Genomic DNA, 24,909 nt, shown 5'->3' with positions numbered 1-24,909 from the left:
CACATGGTGTATTGTGCTCAGTTCCAGTTGCTTCATTATAAACAGGATGTGAAAGCTGTAGAGAATGTGGAGGGAAGAACTCCCAGGGTGCTTTCTGGATGAGAAAGCATGTCTTATGTAAAAAGTTTGAGCAACTTGGGATTTTCCCATTGCAGCCGAGGAGGATCAAAGGTGACTTGATAAGATGTCTTAGGCTTAGATAGAGAGGACAGTCAGCATCTTTTTCCCATGGAGGCAATTGCTAATGTGGGAGGGCATAATTTCAAGGTGATTGGAAGGAGTGTAGGGAGGATGTTAGGGGTAGTTTATTATACACAGAGGGTAGATTGCCGGGGCGGAGGTGAAGGTAAATATATTCGGGCCATTAGTGGTTATTAGATAGGCAATGGATGAAAGAAAAATGGAGGGTGTGTGGGAAGGAAGTGTTTGATTGATCCTGAAGTTGGATGAAGGGTCAGCCCAAAATCTTGGGCTGAAAGGCCTGTACTGTGCACTGTTCTATGTGCTATTTTTATTAGACTAAGCAATAAAAATGCCTACAAGTCTCACATTATCCACTTCTGCTTCAAAAACTAAAACGGAGATTATCTGCATGGTGATAGAATGGGAAAGGTCAAAATGCACTGAGGCTTGGTTGTCCCTGTTCACCAATTTCAGCAAGAATTCAGCAATGGAGGTGATTTGTAGCCCTTCATGGTGACAAGACTCAAGGACAGGAATGAGGACGGTTTACTGCAGTTGCACAGGACCTAGATAAGACTCCATTGGAGTTTTGACTTTGTGTCAGAGGAAGGATGTTTTTGTCAATGGAAAGTCCCACAATGGTTACGACACTGATTCCCAGGATGGCATGACTGACAGTGTAGAATGGATCAGTTAGGCTTGTATTCACCAGAGTTGGGAAGAATGAGAGTGGCTCTCATGTAAACCATTTAATTTCAAACATGATGAAATGAATGTAAGGTGTGCCATTTAGAACTGAAATCAGAAGATACTTCAACCAGAGGCTAGTGAACCTACAACATTGTCTAGTGCAGAAAGCAAGGGAAGCTAAATCACTAAAAATATCAGGAAGGAGGTAGACTTTCTGATGCTTCAGAGATCAAGAACTGAAGTGGATGGCCAGCTATGATCAAATTGAACGTTACTGAAAGACCTAAGGGTTTAAATTGCCATTCTTTGCTTTTTCCTCCTTCTATTCTCTTAGAAGTCTGGGTACATTGCATCTGGGTCTGTTGATCACTGAGAAAAAATAGCCGTCAAAATAGTACAATTGGTATAGAAGAAAGCAATTGAACTTTGGACAGATTTTTGACATTTTGAAATCTTCCAGTTATACGCTACAGATTTTCAAAATTTTCTTTACTTCAGGACCGAGATTAATGGGCTCACCTTCCACTTCTCTTCATTTTAAAGTGCTAGCATAAAACGATTTTGGCGTCAATCTGCATTCCAAATTGCAATATCCTCATATTGTTCATAACCACCTGCAATAACTCAGAGGCAACAAAGTGACAGTCTCATTTGGAAAACAAAACTGGAGAACAAATCTGTTTTTCCACATCAGGGCAAAAACTAAGTTTTTGCAGTTGATGCTGTTGTGATTGAAGTGACCAGAGAGATACTGAAGCTGGTGATACATGTAGAAGTCTTTATCCATCAAAGAAAGCAGGCATTCTTCTGGACACACTCACAATAGATTATCTTAAACTCAAAAGTTCCTTTAAAATCAGTAGATGATACCATACATTTTCAAGAGTTACAATGACATTGCTTACTTCAGTATTTTGGGTTCACAATGCTTCCATTGAATTTCACCTCTACAAAGGGAGACACGTCTGAATGCTGGGACAAACTAATTGACATATATATTCCAAAACCTTCTAAAGACAGGGAGCCAGATGCCCAAGGATAGTGTTTGTGTGAGCTGATTCTCTGAGTACACAATACATGAACTATTGATTGCATCTGTACCTATGACCATGTTCAATATATTAAGTGATGGGATCAGCTGAGTTCACTGGCTGCTAATCAAGTCACAAAGCTGCTAATCATTGAGCCATGTAGTCTGGTTTGACGTCGGCCAACGAACACACCCTGTATTCTTAACGCTTGCCGGATGCATATGTGAGCGTCTCATGGTCACCATTATGATAACCACATCTCTTAGTCTGGAGGCTAGCCTGTGCTTTTAACATCAATTTACTGCTAGCAATTTACAATTTACATGATTTTCTGAAAACTGGTTCTTGTTTGAATTAATATCTGCTATATCCACGTTAAGTCCAGAATACTCCCTAACAAAGGCAAATGAGGTATAAAGTTTTCCTTTTTGTTCTTATTTATAGAAAAACTCTGTCTGTAATCTGAATGACTTTCTCTTCATTTCAATGATGGTCAGGTAATAAATAATGTTCTTTGCGTTTATTTGCTATCATTATATAGAACTAAATTCTGGGTGGTACACTGAGCTGTAATAGTGTGTGCCAATCACTAACCTACCACGGGCACCATGGCAGGACAGCAGTCAGCGTGCCATTATTACAGTTCAGGCAACAGAGTTCAGAGTTCAATTCAATATTCTCTTTAAGGAGTCTCTGCACGTTCATTCTCTGTAATGTGTGAGTTTTCCCTAGGTGCTCCAGTTCACTCCAACAAATTAAAATGCACCATGTAGATTAAATAGTCATTATAAATTGTCCTGTAAATAAGTTGGGGTTAAATTGTGGTTTTCAAGGGTTACTCAGATGACATGGCTGAAAGCTCTGAAGGTAGAGAATTCATCTGGACCAGATGGACTACAACCAAGAGTTCTGAAAGATGTTGCTGAAGAGATTGCTTAAGCAATGGTAATTATCTTTACAGGAAAACTAGATTCTAGGATGGTTCCAGAGGATTGGAAAATTGCAAGTGTCTCTCCACTCTTCAAGAAGGGAGGGAGAAGCTAGGAAATTATAGGCCAGTTAGCCTGACCTCAGTCACTCGGAAGATGGTGGAGTTGGAAGTTAATGATGAGGTTTTAGGATACTTGGAGGCACGTGATAAATCAGGTCAAAGGCAGCATGGTTCCCTTAAGGGGAAATCTTGCCTGACAAATGTGTGGGAGTTCTTTGAAGAAATAACAAGGAGCAGAGAAAGAAGAATCGGTGATGTTGTGTACTTGGATTTTCAATAGGCCTTTGACAAGGTATCACACATGAGGCTGTATAACAAGATAGGAGCCCGGTGTATTGCAGGAATAATTTATACATTCTTTGATAATAAATGTTTTTTGACTTTGAGATACCAGCATGGATAAAGCATTGGGAGAAGGCAAAGAGTGGAAATAGAGGAAGCCTTTTCTGTTTTGCTGCCAGTGACTATTGGTGTTCAGACACTTCTTTTTACATTGTTATGTTGTTGATTTGGATGATGGAATTGATGGCTCTGTGGCCAAGTTTGCAGATGATATGAAGTTTGGTGGAAGGGCAGGTGTTTTGAGAAAGCAGGAAGCCTGCAGAATGACAGACAGATTAGGAGAATGGACAAAGAAGATAGAATATAGTGTCAGGAAGTTAATGGTCATGCACATTGGTGAAAGGAATAAAAGCACAAAATATTCTCTAAATGGGGAGAAAATTCAAAAATCTGAGTTGCAAAGGGACTTTGGAGTCCTTGTGCAGAATTCCCTAAAGATTAACTGATTAGTTGATTCAGTGATGAGGAAGGCAAATGTAATGCTAGCATTCATTTTGGGAGGACTAGAATACAAAAGCAAAGATGTAATGCTGAGGCTTTATAAGATACTGATGAGTTCACACTGGGACTATTGCAGTCCTTGGGTATAACTGCAGAGACACCAAGCAGACTGACAGGGGCAATGAAAAACATGCTGGTTGGGAGAATAAAAAGGAAAATAATTGTAGTAGGAGACAGTGGGGTTAGAAGGATAGACACTGTTCTGAAGCATGATCTATCTTGCCTACTTGGTGCCAGAGTAAGGAGTACCTACTTAGACCTTAAGAGTAACTAGAATGGGCCAAAGTAAAGTTAAAAAAATAGAACCATGAAGTTAACAATCTCTGGATTATTACCTGATCCATGAGCAAATATACCCAGTGTAATCATTGATAATTACTTCTTATTTTATTTATTTTAATTTTTTATGTTTTTATTATATATCATAGAAAGACAAAGATGGCAAATCTCAGAAGACCTGGATGACGAGAGATGTTGAAAATTTAATCCAAAAGCGAAAAAAGTGTATGTAATGTTTAGAATTGTAACATCAGTCGGGCCTTCAACAAATGTCAAGGAAGCAGGAGAAATGATCAATAGGGTAGCAGAGGGATAAAATGGGCCTTGAAATATTTCTGGTCGATAGGATTAAAGAGAATTCCCAGCCATTTTATAACATTCATTAAAAAGCAAAGAGTAATTAGAGAGGTTAGGTCTACTCAAGCACAAAAGAGGGAATTTATGCCAAGGTAGTAACTGAATACTTCACATCAGTATTCTCTAATAACGTAGAGGTAGCAAGGTCAAGAAGTGTTCTGATATATTTGGAGATTGAGGAAGAGGTGTAGAGCTATCCCAAAACATCAAGTTAGATGAAGTCCGCAGTGCCTGAATGGATTTATCCTAAGTTATAGAGAGGTGGAAGAGAGGAGATACTATGGCCTTGGCAGAAACATTTGTATCCTCATTAGCCACAGAGGAGGTCCCAGAGGACTAGAGATTACTGTTTCTTTGTTTAAGAAGGGCAATATAGATAAACTGTGAGATTACAGATTGGGACATAATATTACATTGCATTGGAATCAGATTTAATATCACTAGCATTTGTTGTAAAATTTGTTAACTTTACGACAGCAGTACAATGAAATACATGATAAATATAGAGAGAAAACTGAGTTACATTAAATATATATGTACCTTTATATATAAATTAGTTAAGTTAAAGTAAGTAGTGCAAATAATCAGAAACAAAAAGTAGTGAGGCATTGTTCGTGAGTTTAATGTCCATTTAGCAATCGGGTTGCAGAGAGGAGGAAGCTGTTCCTGAATCACTGAGTGTGTACTAACAGGCTTCTGTACATCCTTCCTGATGGTAACAATGTGAAGAGGGTATGTCCTGGGTGTGGGGGGTCCTTAATGATGGATGCTGGCTTCCTACGGCATCGTTCCTTAAAGAAGTCTTGGATACTACAGAGGCTGATACCCATGGTAGTGCTGACTACTTTTACAAGTTTCTGTAACTTATTTCATTCAGCCAGTCAGAATGCTCTCCATGGTACATTTATAGAAGTTGCTGAATGTTTTGTTTGACAAACCTAATCTCCTCAAAGTCCTAATGAAATATAGACATTGTTTTGCAGTCTTTATAGCTGTAGCAATCTGTTGCGTGCCAGATATCCACAGATATATTGTCAGCCAAGAACTTGAAATTGTTCATTCTCTCCACTTCTGAGACCTCTATTGATAAGGAAATTATCACCAAATATTTTTAAGGATAAGAATTATGTATCTGGAAGAGAATAGACTTTTTAGAAATGCCCAGCATGGCATTGTGTGGGGAAGGTCAGGTCTTGAAATTGATTTTTTTTAGGAGTTAACAAAAATGATTGATGCAGACATGTCAGTGAAACTAAACTTTAGACAGACTTCAGTAAAGTGTTGAACAAAGTACCTCATAGTAATTTGATTCAGATGATTATGGCACGTGGGATTTGTGGATACTCACTAGAGTGGATTGAAAAGTAACTTGGCTGGGTTAGAGGGCATTCCCTATAAGAAGAAGTTGCACAAATTTGGCTTGTTTTCTCCAAAGCATTGGAGACTGAGGAGTGACGTGATATGCAGATGTACAGGAGATAACCTATAAAGTGGCCACTCCATGTATGTTTCAGATCTTCCACTGCTGTCACCCATCCACTTCCAGGTTTGACATGTTGTACATTCAGAGATGCTCTTCAGCAAACCATTGTTATAACACATGGTTATTTGAATTTGGGTAGATGGATCTCGTCAGCCTGGGAAGGCAGTCTACCTAAGAAAGGGAAAACTCTGCTGCCTTGTGGCGATACCCACTCATGGGAAAGGCTTCGGGAGTAAAGACTGAGGATAAATCTGGAGCTGGAGTCCCTAAGGCTGTCCGACGTTGCCTTCACTCTCGCTCTGGTGTCTCCTGTGACGTCACTGGTGCTAAACTGTATCTGCCCTTGCCCTTCCCTTGGACAACATCAATGACGTGGAGAGGGGAGACTTGCTGCACGGGCAGCTGTTGGTCTTCCATACAACATTGCCCTGGTCTTCCATAAACCTTGCCTGTGTCCTGGAATCCATTTCAGATGCAGATCCATGGTCTCGCGAGACGAACGGATGCCACCATTTGAATTACTGTCACCATCCTGTCAGTTTGAACCAGACTGGCTATTTTCCGCTGATCTCTCATTAACAAGGCATATTCAACCACAAAACTGCTGCTCGCTGAATGTTTTCTTTTGTTTTTCACACCATTCTCTGTAAAATTTAGATTGTTTTCTTTGAAAATTCCAGGAGATTTACCTGTGCATGGGAGGGGAAACTGGGGAGGGGGAAGGTTTGGGGTTCTAACGTTCAACTATCATTCATTCTTTGGGGCACCCCTCTGTCTTTGTAGATGTTTGTGAAGAAAAAGAATTTCTGGATGTATATTGTATACATTTCTCTGACATTAAATGTACCTATTGAAACATATTGAGATCACCAGTTTCTGACATTACCGAAACATTTGACTGCTCCTCGTCAATTCTGTCAAACACCGTTGATGATATTAAATAGCTGAAAGCTTCTTTCCCACTCCCTCGATTTACCAAACTCATCCTCCCCCAAGCCCATCTGGTGCCCTGACTGATTGTCTCCACCACAACACAATATTTCTAATTATACCTTCATTTTTCATAGTCCTGATTTTCCCAGCCCGCCCTCCATAGAGCCCGATTCTCAATGTTTGGAACACTCAGCTTCTGAAAGCTGTGTTGACATTTCCACCACTGCACAGAAGGAAGTGTTGTGACTCAGCTATTCGCAATCCCTCACACTTATGCATTTACCTAGTCCTCACCCAATACCATTGTTTATTATTCAGTTTTAGTCATTTCCTACTCCACTGTGCTTTGCTCTTTAAAAAAATTATTAAACAAAATGACCTGACACACAAAACTTGCAGTTACCCCAGATATGTCATTTTCACCCGGTATTTGACATTCCACAGGCTCTCTCTCTCTCCCTAATAAGGGAGAAAGAGGTGTCTCCATTTTCCCAGTGAGCATGGAGACATAACAAACAGCTCGCTGGTTTATTATGTTAAAAGTTCGTTACGTCACCTTTTTCCAGTTCTGTTCCTAAAGATCACAAAGATCCTAGGCCTCCAGGCGCACAGCAGATATTCTGACTCCCGTGACGACACATCTGTAACCTGCACTGTCTCATTCATAATAACAGGTCAAGTATCATACACTCTCTCGTTGGGACTTCAATGTACTGATTGAGAAAACATTTTCCAAACACATTTGACTCATTTTCTCCCATCTAGTCATTTTACAGTATGGGAATCCCATTCAATATGTTTTCTCTACAAATATGTTGTTCTAAATCCTGTGGGCTGTTTTGTGGTCTATGATATAGCCCCATTAATGTGGTGATACCTTTCATATTGGACTTATTGGATGAGATGGAATTCCCATGATTTTTTTTCAGTTCTGATGAAGGGTCTTGGCCTGAAACGCCACTGATTATTCTTTCCCATAGATGCTGCCTTGTCTGCTGAGTTCTGTCAGCATTTTGTGTCTGTTGCTCGGATTTCCAATGTCTACATATTCTCTTATTTCTCAGCCTCACTGGACAAGTTCTCCAGTATGTCCTGGCAGAGCACTGCTGTGATATTCCCCTCCCCCCCTTTCTTTCTCCTGAGGCCTCCCGTCCCATGATCCTTTCCCTTCTCCAGCTCTGTATCACTTTCACCAATCACGTTTCCAGCTCTTAGCTTCATCCCAACCCCTCCTGTCTTTTCCTATCATTTTGCATTTCCCCCTCATCCCACTATTTTCAAATCTCTTAATACCTTTCCTTTCAGATAGTCCTGACGAAGGGTCTTGGCCCAAAACGTAGACAGCACTTCTCCCTATAGATGCTGCCTGGCCTGCTGTGTTAAACCAGCATGCTGTGTGTGATATTTTCTTTGGCGAGGAACACCACCCATCCTCCTTTAATCCCTCCAGACCTGACACCTCAATAACAACGGAACCCCAGAACACTGAGCTGCCAAACTTGCCCCTCCTGTACCAGTCTCACTGTTGGCTACAAGATCATAATTCCAAGTGTTGGTCCATGCTGTGAGCTCATCTGCCTTTCCTACAATACTTGCACTGAAATTATATAAAGCTCAGGACATTTGTTCCACAATGCTCAATCTTTTGATTCCAGACATTGTCAGATGTCTTAACAACGCCCATCTCCACAGTCTCCCCACTATCAGTTCTGGTTCTCTGGTTCCCATCCTGTTGCAAAATTCACTGGTGCTAGAAGGGTAGAGTTAAGACTAAGATTGCTGGGGTGAGTTTTGTCTGAGCAGTTATGGCAGAAAGCAGGAGTCAGTAAGACCAGGTCTAGTAATCAGTATAGTCAGGGACATTAGAGAGGCTAGGAAAGGAATACTCAGTTACACTCGGTGCCCGTTTTGTTAGCTGCCTCCTGTGCCTAATAAAGTGACCACTGATAAGGTATGTTCATTGTTTTCTGCTGCTGTAGCCTGTCCATTTCTAGGTTTGATGTGTTGTACATTCAGGGCTGCTGTTCTGTACACCACTGTTGTGATGCCTGGTCACTGGAGTTACTGACACCTTCCTGTCAGTTTGAACAAGTCTGACCATTCCCCTCTGACCTCTCTCATTAACAAGGTGTTTTCACCCACAGAACAGCCACTCACTGCATGTTGTCGTTACAGGAGGCACCTAATAAAGTGGCCTCTGGGTGTATATATGATCTCTGATCACACCCCATCTAGTGGCTTGTGAACGTAACATTTCAGAATCAGATTTAATATCAGCAACATATTCTGTGAAATTTATTGTCCTTGCATTAGCATTACAATGAAATGCATAATAATAGAGAAAAAAAAACCCTGTGAAATACAGGGAGTAAATATATTAAATTGTTAAGTTAAATAAGCAGTGCAGAAATAAAATCAAAAACAGTGGTGAGATAGTGTTCATGGGTTCAATTTCCAGTCAGAAGTCAGATGGCAGAGGGGAAGAGCTATTCCCGAATCACTGAGTGTGCGCGTTCGGGCTCCCGTATCTCCTCTCCGATGGTAGCAATGAAATCAGGGCATGTCCTGGGGTGATGGAGCCATCTTTTTCAGGCATTGCTCCTGGATACATCGGAGGCTGGTGCCCAGGATGAAGCTGACTAAGTTTACAACTCTCTGCGGCACCAATCCCCCATCCCCCGCATTACCGGTTGGCGATGCCAGTTAGAACGCTCTCCGTGGTACAGAAGTACTGTGGGGATCACTTCCAGATTCACAGAAAGCACTCCGCGTTACTTTTGCAAATTCTAGCAAATTTACTGTATCGCTAGAAACATTTGCTGTCTGTACATATCATTCAAAATAATAACAGCCGGAATGAAACTTAACTTGAAATCTTTTCATATTTATAGTTTATTAAATATATCCAAATCAAAGGTTCTGATACTTCAAAAACAAAGACAATAATCTCATGGTCTACGTTATAAATATCAATAAATAAATGCAATCGTTTTTAAATATTTCTAAAAGTTGAATTAGTCAAAATAAATATAAATAAAATTAAACACTGTAAATAACATTTTGCAAATAATTGCTAACATACAACTTCTTAAGTTTACAATGTAATTTCTTTTACAGATTAACCTCTGTAACTTTTACAATTGTACGACCAAATGCTGAACTAGAACGTTCATACTTTAAGGCGGTTACTGCCTCTGTTTAACCATATTTTACACGTTGCACGGGTAATGGAACTGGAAAAAATTGCAAACTCCCAAGGTGACTTTGCTCTGACCACTCTACGTGTGGCATATGTGTGCCAGTAGGAGCAAGCTTTTTTATCAGTCGCGAACAAAACGTCCACTCCAAATACTAACAGGATAATTTAAAAAATCCTGGTGTGGAGCAGAAATCACGGAGAGAGGTTGGGCTTGCATGGCTAACCCATTCATTAATGTTATCGCTCTTTTGTTTCTCTCACTCCACCTAGTTATTCATCACTGGGAAATAAATAAAGAAATAGATAGATAGATAGATAGATAGATAGATAGATAGATAGATAGATAGATAGATAGATAGATAGATAGATAGACAGACAGACAGACAGACAGACAGATAGATAGATAGATAGATAGATAGATAGATAGATAGATAGATAGATAGATAAACAAACAAACAAACAAACAAACAAATAAATAAATAAACGAATGGATGAATAAATAAATAAATAAATAAATAAATAAGTGGACAGATAGATAAATAAATAAATAGATCGTGGTATATATAAAAAGTGGTTCTGCCAATTCTAGTGGTGATCCCACTTTCACAGACTCATAAAGCGAAGAGCTCGGGCTGATTTCTCCATGAACCGGACAAAGTCTCGCAGGATGACATGCGCATTCACTTGTCTGTTCCACTCTGTTGTTGTCACTAAGCCTAAGGCAGATGATTCCACCTCGCTCTCGCTCACCGTACTGATGCCAAACTCGACATTTAACTGAAATATAAAGAGGACAGCAGGGCTTGTGACTTGAGTCTCCATAGTTTCAGATGGGTTTGCCGCAGCCATAATCGCGCCGCTTCGTTTACACTTACCTGGTGCATTATCAGTTCCGCGAGGCGTTGGGTACTGGACCGCATCCATATTATTTGTTCACTTGAACGCACGATGGATGTTTCCACCAGCAATAAGAAAGGGTTGTATTTATGGAGGCCTTTTGCAATCGCTTTCAGGCACGTTTCCTAAACAGGAAAAATACTACAAGTAAGAAATCATCTTGGCTCGGGCTCTTCAGTTTGACGACTTGTAGCTGAATTTATATGCATTCTAGAACTTTCGTTTGTAAAACTGACAATTTTGCCGGGTTGTGCAAATCGATTTAAACGCTGCTTTGTTGGAACCTAACTATCGTAAACTACAAACGAAATGCCTACTCCTTTTTGTTTACCCTGGAGGTACACTTTTCCACAGACTGAAATGCCCTACTTTACAAGGAAACGGCTGCTCCGTCGGGCTTCACTCACCTTATGGAAACTGATCTTTGTACATCGGTCCTGAGATCGGATCTGCGGCAGGTTGAAGTCGTGGGTGAGCAGCGATCCCTGGTCCCCGTCACAGAAGGAGAAATACTCACACAGCTGCGGGAGAGGGACGGGAGGGGTGGAGAGAGATCAGACAGCGAATAAGTGAGCTGCATAGTGAAGACCAGGACAAAGTCTGCGGGGCGCCACCCCCTCACCTCCTCGTACTCACTCACCTGAGCATCCCGGAGCTCGGCCGCTGAGCTCTGGATCTCCAGCGCCAGGGAGTCGCAGGTTGCGCAGCCCGGGGCGGCTGCAGCGGTCCGCTCCGTCAGCGGGAAAGTGGCGACTCCTCCACAGAGCACCAGGAGTAGAAGGTAAAAACCTGCAGGGAAAGAGACAGAACGGAATAAGAATTCCCGCTTCCTGCAACCGCTCCGAAATGTGTTGAACTGATAACCGGAAGCTTTATTCACTGACTTTCAGCAAGTCCCATGTTGTCCTCCCCGTACAAAGGTGTTCGATCTTTAACTCCCCAAGCTCCATTCTCCCCACTATTTATTAATCGCCCCCTTTGGGGAAAATCCAGTTACTAATTTTTTTTCGCAATGTTTGTGTTACAGCACCTATTAGTCACTGTTGGATTCTTCCTTCCCATGTGGCTGTCCTTCCGCTACGTTGAAGATGACTTCCACTCCAGTTCTCTTCCTTCTGACGTGATCGATCAGGATAATCGTGTTTGATCGGCGTGATTGTCAAACGTGGAAATGCCCAGTGACGATACCAATCGTTCACCTTCCATAACCGTCAAAAGGAGCCCGCAGTATTACGAGACCCTTTAATTAAATTTTGAGAACTGATCACTCGTATAGACAGAAAAGAGTCACTGCAAAATCACGACACGCAACAAACATAATGTTCTAGTTTGAATGACCAGGAATCGGAATCTAATTGATTATTATCGATTATTGTTTATGGTTTGAATTTAAAACTACTAATGAGTCTCGGTTCAAACTTTCTGCTCATGCTGTACAGGTCAATGAAAAAGTATTCAGCCCCCAACTCTTCGTTCACATTAATCAATATTACAGCAGGGATTTTGATTAATTGGCAATTCTTTTTTGTGAATCACATCCTCCTTTTTCACAATAAAGTCCAAAAAACGGGGAAAGTTGTAAAGCATAAAAAAGTAAAATTTTGAAAACTGAAATTTCAGTAGTTTGAAAGTATTCATCTCCCTTTGCTGTGTACTTAGTTGAACCACCTGTCACAGCTTTTACAGGCAGTAGTCTTTTTGGATAAGTCTCTGCTATCTTTGCACAACATTTCCTCCTTACAGGTTTGCTAAACTGTGCCAGGTTAGTTGGGGAGTGGCTGTGACCAGCAATCTTGAGGTCTTGCCAGAGACATTCCATTGGATCAAGATCAATACTGAACTGGCCCACTCAGGAACATCCGTTTTCCTCATTTGAACCCAATCCATGGTTGCTCTGTCAGTGTGCTTCCGATCATTGTCCTGCTGAAAGACAAACATTCTCCCCAGTTTTCGTTTTCTGGCAGACACCAGCCAAATTTTATGCAGGATCTCTCAACATTTAGCAGCTTTTATGTTCCCATCTATCCTGACCAGATTTCCAGGTGTTATTGCTGAAAAGCATTCCCATAGCACGATGTTATCTTCACCATACTTTACAATAGGGATGGTGTTACCTGGCTGATCCACAGTAGCAGATTTATGCAACACACACCACTGAATAAAAGGCTTATCCTTGCCCATGAAGACTTTGCAATATACAGCCAAAATGTGGAAGAAGGTCTTATAATTGTATGAGACTAAAATGGAACTTTTTAACCTCAATGGAAAGTGGTATGTGTAGTGTAAATCTAATACTACACAGGAGCCAGGTAACACCATCTCTAGCATAAAGTGTGTTGCTAGCATCATACTATGGGAATGCTTTTCAGCAGCAGGAACTGGAGCTCTGGTCAGGATCGATGACCAGAGAGATCCTGGATTAATATAGAGAGATCCTGGATAAAATCCTCCTAGCTTCTGCCAGAAAGCTTAGTCTGGGGAGAAAGTTTCTTTTTCAGCTTTCAATGACCCAAAGCACAAAGCTAGAGCAATCATGGAATGGCTTCAAGTGAAGAAAATTGATGTCCTTGAGTGGTCCATTCAGAGTTATAACCTCTACTTGATAGAGCGTCTCTGGCAAGACTCTAGGATTGCTGTCCACTGCCGCTCCCCAACTGGCACAGCCTGAGCAAGTTTGCAAGGAGGAATCCGGACATCTTGCTCCATCTCATTCTGTAAAACTCCGAGACTTATACCAAAAAGACTACTGGCTGTAAAACCTATAGAGGTGGTTCAGCTAAGAACTGAGTAAATGGGGATGAAAACTTTTGAACTGTTGACATTTGAGTTTTTGAATGTTTAGTTTTTCATGCTTTACAAATTTCCCTGCTTTTTGGATTCTACTGTGAAAAAAGGAGCATGAGATTCACAAATACAAATTCTCAGTTAAATTGATCGAAATCCCTGGTTGTAATCCTCATTTATGTGAACAAAGGATTGGGCACTGAATACATTTTCAAGGCACTGTATATGGTTATAAAGACTTGTTCAATGATGTAAATTATAATATTTTAAAGTATCAGATATATTAAAGCATACAGTAGTTTCATTACTATGCTGGAATTTCATCTAATATGATTACATTATTGTCATAACATTTCCTATGTTTCTAACATGTTTGTATACTTTTACCTAGAATCACAGAAGGAATCTATTGAGTGAATTCTCCATAAAGGATGAAAAAGAGCAAATCAGTCAAATTATGGCATTTAACATATTTATAGCCTTACATGCTTTATATGTGCACACCTATTATAAGCTAATGATTTCCATGTCTTCACATTCTCAGGATAAAGATCTCCCTCTAGATTTTCTACCTTTTATTTTAATATTGTCCCTTCATTTTGACTTATTAAAAAGTCTGTTTTCCCCATTTCCTCCATCAATACCTCATCGATTTTATACTCAAAATATAAGAAATCATAGATATGGACCATTTGCCTCTTGCTCTTGTTCTGCTATTGAAGTAACTAGACTCAATGAAGGGCCTATTTGTGTGCATAATCAAATGTTATCTTTAAGATCAAGGCTTATCTTTGACTTATTATTATCTTCCTCCACCCTCTCCAGATCCCTTCTTGTATCCTTTATTTAGCTTGGATTTCAATGGCTTTAACCTCATTGACCTCTGGTTCTCCAGATTCTTATTAAAAGTGAGCAAATTTCGTGTAATTTTCTCCTTCTAATCTTCCATGTAACCTTTTGTAAACATCAAGTTGGTGAATCAATCCAATTAAGAAAATTTATGCACCCCTCTATATTAACTTTAATACTTCATAATTATTATTAACTTCAAAATAATTTCCAGTAGTTTTCTCAATACACTACAGAGATTAGACTAGGTTCCCCATTGCAGATTCATTCAGGAAGTCAGGAGGCATGGGATCCAGGAAACATGGCTGCATGAATTCGGATATGTCTTGCTCACTGAGGGCAGAGGGTTGTGGTAGATGGAGTACATTCTGCCTCGAGGTCCAGGACTAGTGCTGTTCCACAGGGACCTGTTCCAGAACCCTTGCACTTTGTTATTTTTATTAACAGCTCACAAAAGGAATGGAACGGGTGGATTCATAAGTTTGCAAATGACATGAAGTTGTTGATAGTGTAGAAGTTTGTCATAAACTACAATGGGATGTTGACACGATGCAGAGCTGGACTGAGAAGTGGTGGACGGAGTTCAATCTAGAGAAGTGTAAAATGATACACGTAGGAAAGTCAAACTATTAGGCAGAGTACAAGGCTAATGGTAAGTTTATTAAAGTGTGGAGGAACAGTGGGCTCCAGGGGTCCAAGTCCATAGATGCCTCATAGTTGTCTTGCAATATGATAGGGTGGTTAAGGAGATGTAGAGTGTGCTAGTTGCAAGTCAAGGGATTGTGTTCAAGAGCCACAAAGTAGTGATGCAGCTCTATAAAACTCTGGTTAGACCACATGGTGTATTGTGCTCAGTTCTGGTTGCCTCATTATAAAAAGGATGTGAAAGTTTAGAGAATGTGGAGAGAAGATCTCCCAGGGTGCTTTTTGGATGAGAAAGCATGTCTTATGTAAAAAGATTGAGCAACATGGGATTTTCCCATTGGAGTAGAGGAGGATCAAAGGTGATTTGATAAGATGATTATAGGCTTAGATAGAGAGGACAGTCAGCATCTTTTTCCCAGGGAGGCAATTGCTAATGTGAGAGGGCATAATTTTAGGGTGATTGGAAGAAGTGTAGGGAGAACGTTAGGGGTAGGTTATTATACACAGAGGGTAGATTGCCGGGGCGGAGGTGAAGGTAAATATATTCGGGCCATTAGTGGTTCTTAGATAGGCAATGGATGAAAGAAAAATAGAGGGTGTGTGGGAAGGAAGGGTTTGATTGATCCTGAAGTTGGTTAAAAGATCAGCACAAATTCATGGACTGAAAGGCCATACTATGTACTGTTCTATGTGCTACATTTATTACTTAGTCTATGCCTACAAGTGTCACATTATCCAGTTCCGTCCCAAAAACAAAAAGGCATATTATCTGCATGGTGATAGAGAGTGGAAGGTCGAGGTGCACTGAGGCCTGGTTGTCATTATACACCAATTGCAGCAAGGATTTAACAATGGAGGTGATATGTTCCCCTTCATGGTGACAAGACTCAAGGACAGGAATGAGGACGGTTTACAGCAATTGCATAGGACCTAGCCAAGTCTCCATTGGAGTTTCAGACTTGAATCAGAAGAAGGATGTTTTTGGCAATGGAAAGTCCCACAATGGTTACCACACTGATTCCCAGGATGGCATGACTGACAGTATAGAATGGATCAGTTAGGCTTATATTCAACAGAGTTTGGAAGAATGAGAGTGGCTCTCATGTAAACCAATAAAATTCAAACATAATGAAATGAATGCAAGGTGTGTCATTGTGAACTGAAATCAGAAGATACTTCAGCCAGAGGCTAGTGAACCTACGGCATTCTCTAGTGCAGAAAGCAAGGGAAGCTAAATCATTAAAAATATCAGGAAGGAGGTAGACTTTCTGATGCTTCAGAGATCAAGAACTGAAGTGGATGGCCAGCTATGATCAAATTGAACGTTACTGAAAGACCTAAGGGTTTAAATTGTCATTCTTTGGTTTTTCCTCTTTTTATTCTCTTACAAGTCTGGGGTACATTGCATCTGTTTCTGTTGATTACTGTGAAAAAATAACCTTCAAAATGGTACAATTAGTATAGAAATAGTTATTGAACTTGGGTTAGATTTTTGAAATTTTGAAATATTCCGGTTATACACGACAGATTTTCAAAATTTTCTTTATTTCAGGACTGAGATTAATGGGCCCACCTTCCACTTCTCTTCATTTTAAAGTGCTAGCATAAAACAATTTTGGCATCAATCCGCATTCCAAATTGCAATATTCTCATATTGTTCATATCCACCTGCAATAACTCAGAGGCAACAAAGTGACAATCTCATCCGGAAAACAAAACTGGAGAACAAATCTGTTCTTCCACATCAGGGCACAAACTAAGTGCTCTATGCAGTTGAACCTGTTGTGACTGTGATCGAAGTGACCAGAGAGATACTGAAGCTGGTGATACATGTAGAAGTCTTTATCCATCACAACAAGCAGGCATTCTTCTGGACACACTCGCAATAGAGTCTCTTAAACTCAAAATTTCCTTTAAAATCAGTAGATCATACCATACAATTTCAAGAGTTACAATGACATTGCTTACTTCAGTATTTTGGGTTCACAATGCTTCCATTGAATTTCACCTCTACAGAGGGAGACACGTCTGAACACTGGGACAAACTAATTGACAGATATATTCCAAAATCTTCTAAAGACAGGGAGCCAGATGCCCAAGGATAGTGTTTGTGTGAGCTAATTCTCTGAGTACACAGTACATTATCTATTGATTGCATCTGTACCTATGACCATGTTCGATATATTAGGTGATGGCATCAGCTGAGTTCACTGGCTGCTAATCATGTCACAAAGCTGCTAATCATTGAGCCATGTAGTCTGGTTTGATGGCGGCCAAGGAACACAACATCGTAGTCTTAATGACTGGCGGATGCACATGTGAGAATCACATGGTCACCATTTTGATATCCACACCTCTTAGTCTGGAGTCTAGCCTGTGCTTTTAACATCAATTTACTGCTTGCAATTTACATTTTACGTCAATTACTGAAGACTGGTTGTTGTTGTAATGTAGCATTGATTTTGAGAGGACTGGAATATAAAAACAAAGAAATAATGCTGAGGCTTTATAAGATACTGATGAGTTCTCACTGGGACAATTGTGAGCAGTTTTGGGCCCCTTTTCTAAAAGAGGTTGTGCTGACCATTGCAAAGAGTTCAAAGGAGCTTATCATATAGGACAATCTGATGACTCTGGGTTTGTACTCATTGGAATTTAGAAGAATGAGGAGGTATCTCAGAGAAACCTATTGAGTGCTGAAAGTGCTAGAGTAGATGTGGAGATGTTTACAATCGTGAGGGGGTTGGGATCTGGGACCAGAGGCACAACTTCAGAATAGAGGAATGTTCATTTACAATGAAGATAAAGGAGGAATTTCTTTAGCTTGTTATGGTCGTCTGTAGCCTGCATTCCGGGTCTTGTAGCCATCCCTCCTTTCACCCGCAAGCCCAAATTGGATCATCTTGGCTTAAGGAGGTGCACCTGAGACCTCAGCTGGAAGGTGTTTATAAGGGGCCCTGGGACTGAGTCTAGTTGGGGGTTGTCTTGTACCTGCTTGGTCATTTTGTTTTGACCCTGGCTTGGAGTACCTGCTGTTAATCAGCTAGTTCTGTAAGTCTGTTCTTGTAGTCACCCTGTGACAGAATGACCCCCCAGTCATGGACCCAGCATGCAGGCCTTTGAGTCTATTCCTGTCACCCTGGAGTCTCCTCTTGTCTGAACATCCCCCACCCACCTGTATCTTCAGCTCTAGAGACTCTCCTTGGTTGCCTGGAGGCTCCCTTTAATGGGGGAATACTGATATGGTCTGGTCTGGAGCCTGCATTCTGGGTTGATCTGGTCTGTGGACTCTGGGTCTTGTAGCTGACCATCCTTTCACCCTTAAGCCCAAATAGGATCATCCTAGCTTAAAGAGGCACACCTACAACCTATTGGCTGGAAGGTGTGTATAAGGGGCTCTGGGACTGAGTCAAGTTGGGGGTTTTCTTGTACCTGCTGTTCTGTCTGGTTTGCCTTGTTTGTGCTGTTTGCCTGGCTATCTTGTTTTGATTCTGGCTTGGAGTACCCACTGTTAATCATCTAGTTCTGTAAGTCTGTTCTTGTAGTCACCCTGGACTGAGCTCCCTTCTGATCCCTTGCCTCTGTTGGGTAAGTAGGCAGGACTGCAGTTGCCTGGCAGGACTCTGACCCTTTCCTACCCCTCTTGTCTGATGGGTTGTGGCCTGCATCCTGCCCAGGCCCCTGTGCTCCTGCCTGGGAGGCTGGGCCCTGCCCAGGAGTAATGTGGCCTGCCTGGGGGCTATCCTCCCAGCATTCCTTGTCCCGTAGACCCACCCTTTAGCCTAGCTAGGGTCCTGCTGTTGCCATGAACTCTCTGAATGCCAGGATCACTTTTGCATGCCATGGTCTCTCCATTTTGTTCTATCCTGTAATTGTTCCTGTCCTGCCCCTAGGACTTCAGTGCCTGTGTCCTGCATTTGGGTCCAGTCTCCATGTCCCTGTGTGACATAGCTAGGGAATTATGAATCTGTGAAATTTGTTGCCACAGACAGCTGTGGAGGCCAGGTCATTCAGTGTATTTAAGACAGGTTGACAGATCCTTCATAAGTCAGGGCATTAAATGTTACGGAGAGAAGGCCAAAGAATGAAGTTGAGGGAGAAATGGATTGGCCATGATCAAATAACAGAGCAGACTCAATGGGCTGAATGGCCTAATTCTGCTCCAAGTCTCATGGTTTTAATTTAAATAATGCAGTAAATAGAATGAGGCAAATAATTTGATCACCTAATCCAATTACATAAGTATATATTTATCTATAGTAGAACAAGAGATGTGTTGGTGCTGTGGCACATGGGAGATTATTGAGATCATTCTCCAAGTGACTCTATTTGTAGCAAATGTCTGCAACTCAAGAAGCTTCCCCTCAGTTTGAGCTGCAGATGCTGTGACAAAAGTTTTCTGTAATCATTAATAATTACTAATTTTATTATTTTAATGTTATGTATTTATATTTCATAGAAAGACGAAGATGGCAAATCTCAGAAAACCTGGATGACAGATGTTAAAAATTTAGTCCAAAAGTAAAAGTGTATGTGATGTTTAGAATTGTAACATCAGTCGGGCCTTTGACAAATGTCAAGGAAGCAGGAGAAATGATCAATAGGGTAGCAGAGGGATAAAAGGGGCCTTGAAATATTTCTGGTCGATAGGATTAAAGAGAATTCCCAGCCATCTTGTATATTCATTAAAAAGCAAAGAGTAATTAGAGAGGTTACGTCTACTTGAGCACAAAAGAGGGAATTTATACCCAGAACCAGTGAAAGTGGGCAAGGTACTAAATGAATATTTCACATCTGTATTCTCTAATGACGTAGAGGTAGCAAGGTCAAGAAGTGGTCTGATATCTTTGGAGATTGAGGATGAAGTGTAGAGTTATCCCAAAACATCAAGTTAGATGAAGTCGCCAGTGCCTGAAGGGATTTATCCTAGGTTATAGAGAGGTGGAAGAGAGGAGATAACTACGGCCTTGGAAGAAACATTTGTATCCTCATTAGCCACAGTGGAGGTCCCAGAGGACTAGAGATTACTGTTTCTTTGTTTAAGAAGGGCAATATAGATAAATGGTGAAATTACTAATTGAGAGACCTTACATCATTGAATTGGAATCAGATTTAATATCACTAGCATTTGTGGTAAAATTTGTTAACTTTACAACAGCAGTACAATGAAATACATGATAAATATAGAGAAAAAACTAAATTACTTTATATATATATATATATATATAAAATTAAGTTAAAGTAAGTAGTGCAAATCAGAAATAAAAAGTAGTGAGACATTGCTAAATGGGCATTAAACCCATGAACAATCAGGTGGCAGACAGGAAGAAGCTGTTCCTGAATCACTGAGTGTGTTCTAACAGGCTTCTGTAAGTCCTTCCTGATGGTAACAATGTGAAGAGGGTATGTCCTGGGTGTTGGGGGTCCTTAATGATGGATGCTTGCTTCCTACGGCATCGTTCCTTAAAGATGTCTTGGATACTACAGAGGCTGATACCCATGGTAGTGCTGACTACTCTTACAAGTTTCTGTAACTTATTTCAATGCTCTCCACAGTACATTTACAGAAGTTGCTGAATGTTTTGTTTGGCAAACCTAATCTCCTCAAAATCCTAATGAAATATAGTCACTGTTTTGCAGTCTTTATAGCTGTATCAATCTGTTGCGTGCCAGATATCCTTAGAGATATTGACAGCCAAGAACTTGAAATTGTTCATTCTCTCCACTTCTGATCCCTCTATTGATAAGGAAATTATCACCATAGGTTTAAGGATAAAAACTATATCTGGAAGAGCATAGGCTTGTTAAAAATGGCCAACATGGCATTGTGTGGGGGAGGTCAGGTCTTAAAACTTGATTTTTCTTCAAGATTTAACAAAGATGATTGATGCAGACAGGTCAGTGAAAATATTCTTTAGACAGACTTCAGTAAAGTGTTGAACAAAGTGCCTCAGTAATTTGGTTCAGAAGATTATGGCATGAGGGACCTGTGGATCTATGGATTCAAAATTAACTTGGCTAGTTTAGAGGGCATTACCTGCAAGAAGTTCCATAAACTTGGCTTGTTTTTTCCAAAGCATTGGAGGCTGAGGAGTGATGTGATATATGTATGTACAGTAGATACTAAAAGTGGGCACTCCATGTATGTTTGTAGTCTTGCTGCTGTCACCCATCCACTGACATGTGCGTTCAGAGATGCTCTTCTGCAAACCACTGTTTTAACATGTGGTTATTTGAATTACTGTCACCTTCCTGTCGGTTTGAACATGCCTGGATATTGTCCTCTGATCTCTTTCATTAACAAGGTGTTTTCACCCACAGAACTGCTGGTAACTGAACTTTTTCTTTTTCACTCCATTCTCTAAAATTTGGATTGGTTTCTTTGAAAATTCCAGAAGATCTGCTTGTGCATGGGAGGGGGAGGGAAGCAGGGGGTGGTGGGGAAGTTTGGGGTTCTAACATTTAACTATCATTCCTTCTTTGGAGCACTCTGATTTTGTGGATGTTTGAAGAAAAAGAATTTCAGGATGTAATTGGAACACAGCAGGCCAGGCAGCATCTGTAGGAGAATAACTATCGATGTTTCGGGCTGAAACCTTTCATCAGGACTAACTCAAAGGAGAGATACTAAGAGATTTGAAAGTGGGGGGTGGTGGGAAATGTGAAATGATAGGAGAAGACCAGAGGGGTTAGGATGAAGCTAAGAGCTGGAAAGGTGATTGGCTAAAGGGATAAAGCTGGAGAAGGGAAAGGATCATGGGATGGGAGGCCTAGGGAGAAAGAAAGGGGGAGGGGAGCAGCAGAAGGAGATGGAGAACAAGCAGAATGATGGGCAGAGGGGGAAAAACCCTATCCAAGGCTGCCTCTACTGTCAAGTTGAAGCCACACTCAGGATGAAGGAACAACACCTTGTATACTGGCTGGGTAGCCTCCAACCTGATGGCACAAACATTGACCTCTAACTTCTGTTAATGCCCCTCCTCCCCTTCTTGCCCCATCCCTGACATAGTTGTTTTTCTCTCACTCTGCCCATCACTCTGCCTGTTCTCCATCTTGCTCTGGTGCTCCCCTCCCCCTTTCTCCCCAGTTCTCCAGTCCCATGATCCTTTCCCTTCTCCAGCTCTGTATCCCTTTTGCCAATCACTTTTCCAGCTCTTGGCTTCATCCCACCCCCTCCGGTCTTCTCCTATCACTTCGCATTTCCCCCTCCCCCTCCTACTTTCAAATCTCTTGCTATCTTTCCTCTCAGTTAGTCCTGATGAAGGGTCTCGGCCTGAAACATCAATAGTGCTTCTCCCTGTAGATGTTGCCTGGCCTGCTGTGTTCCACCAGCATTTTGTGTGTTGCTCTTATTTCCAGCATCTGCAGACTTCCTCGTGTTTGCTCAGGATGTATATTGTATACATTTCTCTGACATTAAATGTACATATTGCAACCTACTGAGATCACCAGTTTCTGAGATAATCAAACAACCACATCTGGTATCAGCAATTGGTCCACGGTCAATCATTTAGAACAAAACTGAACCTCATGGCCATGTCTGCATGCTTTATGCATTGAGTTGCTACCATGTCATTGGTTGATTAAATATTTGCCTTAAAGCAAAGGTATACCTAAAAGTGGCCACTGAGTGTACAATGATTAGGGACATGGGCAGGGTAGGTAGTTTGGATAGAAATGTAAATGTCTAAAGGGCAAAGACTTCGTGAGGGGGCAAAAGTTTAAACAAGATTTACACAACATTGTTTTATATACAGAGAGAGGTAGGTGCTGGAGATGCTTTACTGGGGAAATGATGGAAGCAGATATGATAGTAATGTCGATACCCTAAAGGTTAACCTCCAGGTTGAGTCAGTGGTGAAGAAAGTGAATGCAATGTTGGCATTCATTTCCAGATGTATAGAATATAGGAGCAGGGATGTGATGTTGAGACTCTATAAGGCACTCGTTAGACCACACTTGGAGTACTGTGCAGTTTTGGGCTCTTTACTTTAGAAAGGATATATTGACATTAGAGACGGTTCAGATAATATTCACAAGAATGATTCCAGGAATGAGAGGGTTACTGTATGAGGAATGCCTGGCAGCTCTTGGGCTGTATTCCCTGGAGTTCAGGAGAATGAGGGGGAATCTCATCGAAACATTTTGAATGTTAAAAGGCTTGAAAAGATTAGATATTGCAAAATTATTTCCCATGATAGGAGAGTCTAGGACAAGAAGGCACAACTTCAGAATTGAAGGACATCCATTTAGAACAGATACAGAGAAATTACTTTAGTCAGAGTGGTAAATCTGTGGAATTCGTTGCCACGAGTGACTGGAAGCTAAGTCATTGGATGTATTTAAGACAGATAGATAGATTGCCAGGACATCAAAGGGTATGGGGAGAAGGCAGGGGAGTGGGGATGACTGGAAGAATTGGATCAGCTGATATTGAATGGCAGAGCAGACTCGATGGGCCAAATGGCTTACTTCTGCTTCTATATATTATGGAAAAGCACATGAACAGGCAGGGAATGGAGGGTTATAGAACATGTGCACACTGATAGGGCTAGTTAAAACTGGCATCATGATCAGCACAGACATGGGGGGAAAGGACCTATCCCTGTGCTGTACTGTTCTAATACTCAGTGTGAGAAGGTGATCTGCAGTAAGATTAACTGCAACAGGAAAGGCAAAACGTACACGAATTACACAAACAAATAGGATCTGTGGCAGAAAATAGTGATCTCAAGGCAAAAAAAACCATAGCAGAATAATTTTAAGATGTGTGAAAAGGAAGAAAAATGAAGGATTTTGTATATGAATGCATCAAGGATTTGAAATGAAGTTGAATAACTAACAGAAATGATGGGTTATCCTGACAACATCTTTGTAAATTTTCTCTGTACTTTTTCAATCTTATTGCTATCTTTCTGTAGTAGGTGATCAGAAATACATAATACTTCAGATTCAGCCTTACCAACATCTTAAATAACTTCAACATAAAATCCCAACTGCTGTACTCATTGTTGTGATTTATGAAGTCACAAGACAAAGCAGAAGTAGGCCATTCAGCCCATTGAGATTGCTCTGCCACTCCACCATGAGCTAAACAATTCTCCTGTCTCGTTCCAATTTCTGTTTTTTTTTTCCCCTATCCCTTGATACCCTGACTAATTAGATACCTGTCAATCTCCTCAAAAACCCTCAATGATTGGGCCTCCAGATGTATGTGGCAATGAATTCCATAAATCCATGACCCTCTGGCTAAAAAAAATTCTCCTCATTTCTGCTTTAAATGGTAACCTCTAATCCTAAGACTGTGACCTCTTGTCCTGGACTCACCCACCAAGGGAAAACAGCCTTTCCACATCTACTCTGTCCAACCCTTTCAACATTCGAAATGTTTCTGAGATCCCCTCTCATTCTTCTATACTCTGATGAATACAGTCCAAGAGCTAACAAAAGCTCATGTTAGTCCCTGCATTCCAGGAATCATCCTTGTGAATCTTCTCTGAACTCTCTCCAACATCAGCACATCCTTACTAAGATAGGGCGGCCCAAAACTGCACACTATATTCCAAATGGGGTCTCACCAGTGCCCCATAGAGCCTCATCAACACCTCCTTACTCGTATACACTATTCATCTTGAAATGAATGCCAACATAGCATTCACTTTCCTTACTGCCAATCCAACCTGGTGGTTAACCTTTAGGGCATCCTGCACTAGGACCCCCAAGACCCTTTGTACTTCTGATTTTT

The 24,909-nt window shown here is 40.9% G+C and overlaps 1 protein-coding gene across 1 annotated transcript in view; it reads right to left on the bottom strand.

Moving 5' to 3' along the window:
* Positions 1 to 11,143: 11,143 nt before the first annotated feature.
* Positions 11,144 to 24,909, bottom strand: part of LOC132395177 (uncharacterized) — a 31,868-nt gene continuing 18,102 nt past the window's right edge. The window contains exons 3-4 of the mRNA XM_059971472.1: positions 11,527 to 11,675; positions 11,144 to 11,407 (exon numbers count right to left, since the gene is read on the bottom strand). Coding sequence (XP_059827455.1) covers positions 11,252 to 11,407; positions 11,527 to 11,675 — 305 coding nt within the window. The 3' untranslated portion in view covers positions 11,144 to 11,251. The remainder of the gene's footprint in view (positions 11,408 to 11,526; positions 11,676 to 24,909) is intronic.

The sequence above is a fragment of the Hypanus sabinus genome, chromosome 6, assembly GCF_030144855.1.
Source record: "Hypanus sabinus isolate sHypSab1 chromosome 6, sHypSab1.hap1, whole genome shotgun sequence".
Classification (NCBI taxonomy): domain Eukaryota; kingdom Metazoa; phylum Chordata; class Chondrichthyes; order Myliobatiformes; family Dasyatidae; genus Hypanus; species Hypanus sabinus.
The sequence above is the reverse complement of the archived record's forward strand: the minus strand, read 5'-3'. Positions and strand labels throughout refer to the sequence as shown.